The following is a 5,374-nucleotide window of genomic DNA, read 5'->3' as shown; positions in this document are numbered from 1 at the left end:
GAAAAAACCTTTGCTTTTATTCCTTTTTAATGTTTCCATTGTTCATCTTTTTATAAACGTATATATAACATTATGTTGACTATATTTTACCAAAGTTAGTTAGGCTCAAATAATTTAATAAAACTAACTGCTTTGGATTAGGCTTCCAATTTTTATATTACGACGTAGTTTAGTATATCGATTTAATAAAACACGCAAATGTAATAAATAAGTAAATAATATAATTTATTTACAAATCTTCATAAGGAGATCCACATCGCACGTTGTAGAAATGATCACAGACCTGAAAAAGAACAATGAATATTTTAAAACTAGCTGACCTGCGCAACTTCGCTTGCGTCACATAAAAGAGAATGGGTCATAATTTTCCCCGTTTTTGTAACATTTTTTACTGGTACTCTGCCCCTATTGGTTGTAGCGTGATGATATATAGCCCATAGCCTTCCTCGATAAATGGGCTATCTAACACTGAAATAATTTTTCAAAGCGGACCAGTAGTTCCTGAGATTAGCACGTTCAAACAAACAAACTCTTAGTAGGACATTAATGCATTAAATTAACTCGCTGTCTCTTGTGTCGCGAGGGCTTTAACAAACAAACAAACATCGGACACAAAAATACAACCAGACACGAAGCAATTATTAATGGATCGCAAATAATTGTTTCGTAAGGGAATCGAACTAACTGTGCCAAAGAGGCTGTGAATAAATAAGTAAGTATACTAACCTGGAATTGTTCATTGAAGAGTGTTCCATTAGCGCACAGATCCGTGCTTACTAGATGCTGACGCCAGCAGAAATGATACGCCTGGAAAAGAAGTAGAAAAACAACTTAATATTATTAACATTCTGCCCAGAAGATAACCTTTCTGGTTTACGCAAAATTCTAAAAGTTAGGAATTCCGTTGTTTAATTTGAGTTTAATGGTTAGAATTTATTGTAGATATTATGATCATATTGGTCAAAGTAGACCGGTATTAACTTATGTTTAGCAACCCTATAGTAAATATCGATTATATTTTTAACTAGCTAACCCGCGTCGTAAAACGCAACTTCGCTTGCGTCACATAACAGAATCATAATATTCCCCGTTTTTGCAACATTCTTCACTGGTCATCTGCTCTTATTGGTCGTAGCGTGATGATATATATAGCCTATAGCCTGCTTCGATAAATGGGCTATCTAACACTGAAAGAATTTTTCAAATCGGACTTGTAGTTCCCGAGATTAGCGCGTTCAAACAAACAAACAAACTCTTCAGCTTTATAATATTAGTAAGTATTAGTAAGTATAGATGATTTTTAATCACTTCTTACCCTAATTAGCAACCAGTGTTAAAATCAACATCAAATCATTTAGGTCAAATATTGACACTTAGATATAATATTATGGTAGTCGTTACAATGACTGAATCTACCACTATGTAGATCCTTATAAGAAGAGCTAGCAAGAAACACACGGACACTTTTCAATCGCCAAAAGATTTACAATGTGGTTGATACAATAATTGATCATGCGAGGAGCTGCCAACAATCAAGGATTTCCTTTCAAAAGTCCTAGTAGTGACGAAAAAAAAACATTTTAAATGTAGCTTAATGATTAAAGTAATTACCTGACATCCACTATCAACATCAGCATAGTACCCTCTTTGTCTGTTCTCACAAGAGAACTGTGTCCTCGGCGCCTCGGAGAACACCGGGTGTAGGGGGGGAGAGTGGGGCAGGTGAAGGATGTGGTAGTAGTCGAATGGGTGCTGACTGACTACTACCGTCACAGCTGAAACGTAAGGATGTTACTATTATTAGGCAATTGAATATATTTCTAGATATGAGTCACAAATTTGGTTCACTGATCAAGCATAGTGTTTTTGGGTTTTTCGAATTTAGATTAGAACTAGCTTTAACTATAACTGGCATATTTTTGTGTAAATTTTACGCACACACTAGTGTCAAAGTTGTTCAAGCCGCCCGAGAGGCCTTTGACATGTCTTAACGACTGTTATCTTAGTAGACAACTGCCGGGACCGACTTTCAAATAACACTATGCGGTCACCCATCTATGGAATGACCGCGCCAAGGGTTGATTAACCCACAGATCGTTTACCGATCGGTGAACGTAACTGGCTATGGGGCTATACTAAGAACTAGTCTTGAATCTTAATATTTATATTTTTAAATATTTATATTTTTAAACAACGGGTAGGTACACAATGGTCGGAGTCCCAAAACAAAGATGAAGTTGTTTAAACACTAATCTGTAAAGCAATCGAATCTACGACCCGACGGATGAAAGTTCTGAAAAATTAAAATATTATACATAATACATTTTGAATATGAGAAATTACTTAAACCAATAAATTATTAAATTTATTATTAAGAAATGTGATAAAAATCACCCCATTTAAAATGATGAATTTGACCCATTTTTACGGACTATTTTTATTGCTTTTTTAATTCATATTTAAAATGAAAACGAAACAAATAATTAGAATTTTAACATTATTGAGTTTGTTAATATACTTTTTTCCGAATTGTTTTTTTAGGGATTATTGGCAATCCTAGATGAATGAATTACTTAAATATTTAATATAATCTGAAGGCAGTGGAACACATAAATAAAATTTAAATACATACCCAAACAAACAACAGCAAGTACTTTCAACATATTGCAACAAAAACAAAAATAATCAAACTAAAATAAAATAAAATAATAAATTAAACTAACACGCGGCAGGTCGTTGGCCGGCGGCTGGCGCGCGGATCACTCAACTAAATCATTACTTGTAATCCTATTTGAATTTACTATGTTATAGTTATTGATCCGTGGACGAGATTATGCAGTAAGTAACAATTTAAAACTATAATGAATTTGACCAGCCAGTGCCGACAAATTCAACTGCTAGGTTTTGTCACTCGCTGGATATCAAGGATTTTGATTTCATTATTAACTAGCTGACCCGCGCAACTTCGCTTGCGTCACATAAGAGAGAATAGGTCAAAATTGTCCCCGTTTTTGTAACATTTTTCACCCGTACTCTGCTCTTATTGGTAGTAGCGTGATGATATATAGCCTATAACCTTCCTCGATAAATGGACTATCTAACACTGAAAGAATTTTTCAAATCGGACCAGTAGTTCCTGAGATTAGCGCGTTCAAACAAACAAACAAACAAACAAACAATCAAACAAACAAACTCTTCAGCTTTATAATATTAGTATAGATTTGAGCATAGCATTGTTGCATGAACTGTATTAAAGATCTCTCAGGTAACGCTGGCGCTCATCACGATATTTTTATGAAAGTTAAGTTAAGTATCTAAAAGAATCGTTATAGTTTTGACGAGAGAGTAATTAATGTGTAGTAATAAGTAGTACTCGTAACCGGTGGTCACGTGTGACAAGATGGATGTGTGATCATACCAAGTGGCGTTATCTGGTCTCTGATTGGACCTATGGGAAAAGGCGTGATATTATGTATGTATGTAAGTCAGTTATCGAACCGATGAAATAACCCATTCTTCTTCAACTTCTTCATTCCCAAAAGAAACCCTTTCCAGTATGGCCTGGTTGGTACAGTACTGTGTAAGAATTATTAAGAACTATAGGAAATTTTCTGCTAAATCATGATCCTAGCTGATCCTTAATCAATCAGTAAGTCTATCAGCCATTTTCTTTATTTCTTCTTGGCTACATCTAACATACAATCACCCATATCGTTACTATCTACTGGTAAGTGTATCGCGTTACACGTAAGGTCGCACACGCAATGACCATAACTAGAAGATCATGTCAGGCTGCAAGTCACTGTTGAATCTACCGATGTAGTGACATTTTGTATAAAAAATAATGTTATTTTGATACTAAGGGCGGTCATCCGTTTTTGGGAACGGGTTTTCTGCCCCACATATATATATTAATCCATACTAATATTATAAATGCGAAAGTAACTCTGTCTGTCTGTCTGTCTATCTGTCTGCTACTCAATCACGCCTAAACTACTGAACCAATTTGCATGAAATTTGGTATGGAGATACTTTGATACCCGAGAAAGGACATAGGCTATATATCATCACGCTACGACCAAAAGGAGCAGAGTACCAGTAATTAATGTTATAAAAACGGGGAAAAATTTCACCCATTCTCTCTTATTGGACGCAAGCGAAGTTGCGGGGGTCAGCTAGTCATTCATATATATATTTTAATCATCATGAACATCATCATCTGCCTAGAATTTTATCCAACTATGTTGGAGTCGGCTTCCAGTCTCACCGGATGCAGTTGAATACCAGTATTTTACATGTAGCGACTGCCTATCGGACTTCCATAACCCTTTGTACCCCCGATACCTTTCGGTAAGACTGGTTGTCAGACTGTCAAGCTTTTAACTACTGGTAACGACTTTCAAACATCTCTGGTAATTACAGCCGTGATCCACAATTTAACGTGCCTTCCGAAACACGGAGGAACTCGGTATGTTTAATATAGTCCACAGAACAACCTCGGCAAGCGAACTTTAGGCTACAAGCTCCTCAAAGCATTTTTGATACTAAGGACGGAAGGTTTTTCTGTCCCACCATTTTAATTTTTTTTTCAGTGTTTTGTTCCGTGCTAAAGCTCTCTAAGTTGTCAAACTAAATTGGTAGCGGAAACAACAAGAAAATCTGTTTGGTACTTTTAGTTAATTTTGATTCTACTAGTGTTTTATAAATTACGCTTATCTACTATCAAAGGTTTAAATGCACATTAAGGCAGAACTATTTTTGTATTACTAAGATGAGCGTGGTCAAACAAACAAACAAACAGCACTATCTATATTAGTATAGTTAAAGTGCCTACCCTTGTAAAGTCAATATATTTTTATCGATACCGCAAGCGATACAGTTACGTTTCCCTTGACATTACTCGCATTACTTCCTACATCCTTGACTTGTGTGTACACGACGATGTTATAAACGATTTATGACCCTAAAGTATGAACTTTAGGGTCATGTAGATGCTTGCATTAACTGAACTGATAAAATAATCGAAGATATTCATTACCGCTCGTTACTAGATAGTAGATGAGAATAAGTTAAAAAACTTTTGAGAAAATCTCGGACATACATACATACATAATATCACGCTTTATTCCTATAGTGGTAGGCAAAGACCAGAGAACGCCACTTGGTAAGATCCTTATAGATTTCTTTTGCTTCATTCACATCAATACATCTTGTTTTACAGGAATACAATAATTAAATACATATAACTGAAAACCGTATTTAGTTTGTTATTTGATCGAAGGATGTCGTATAGCAAGCAATTTATGATTTTTGTAAAAAATATTCGTTTTATTTTATTCACAAACTAGCTTTTACCCGCTACTTCGCCTGCCAC

The 5,374-nt window shown here is 35.2% G+C and overlaps 1 protein-coding gene across 1 annotated transcript; it reads right to left on the bottom strand.

The window, feature by feature from the left end:
* Positions 1–199: 199 nt before the first annotated feature.
* On the bottom strand, positions 200–2,773 carry LOC142984593 (U-scoloptoxin(01)-Cw1a-like). Its single transcript, XM_076132331.1, has 4 exons — positions 2,633–2,773; positions 1,612–1,775; positions 727–807; positions 200–283 (listed from the first exon to the last, which is right to left on the bottom strand). Exons 1-4 carry the CDS (start codon positions 2,661–2,663, stop codon positions 230–232), a joined length of 330 nt encoding a protein of 109 aa, XP_075988446.1. The 5' UTR covers positions 2,664–2,773; the 3' UTR covers positions 200–229.
* Positions 2,774–5,374: the final 2,601 nt, after the last annotated feature.

The sequence above is a fragment of the Anticarsia gemmatalis genome, chromosome 27 (assembly GCF_050436995.1).
Source record: "Anticarsia gemmatalis isolate Benzon Research Colony breed Stoneville strain chromosome 27, ilAntGemm2 primary, whole genome shotgun sequence".
Lineage (NCBI taxonomy): Eukaryota > Metazoa > Arthropoda > Insecta > Lepidoptera > Erebidae > Anticarsia > Anticarsia gemmatalis.
Note: the sequence above shows the minus strand (reverse complement) of the source record. Positions and strands in the feature narration are given on the sequence as shown.

What these genes read in the sequence shown, in the direction of transcription:
- LOC142984593 (XM_076132331.1), bottom strand. Translation starts at nt 2,663, where the DNA reads ATGTTGAAAGTACTTGCTGTTGTTTGTTTGG. An exon ending in ACTTGCTGTTGTTTGTTTGG is followed by an intron (nt 1,776 to 2,632) that starts GTATGTATTTAA and finishes CTTACGTTTCAG; the next exon opens with CTGTGACGGTAGTAGTCAGT. An exon ending in TCTTCAATGAACAATTCCAG is followed by an intron (nt 284 to 726) that starts GTTAGTATACTT and finishes GTTCTTTTTCAG; the next exon opens with GTCTGTGATCATTTCTACAA.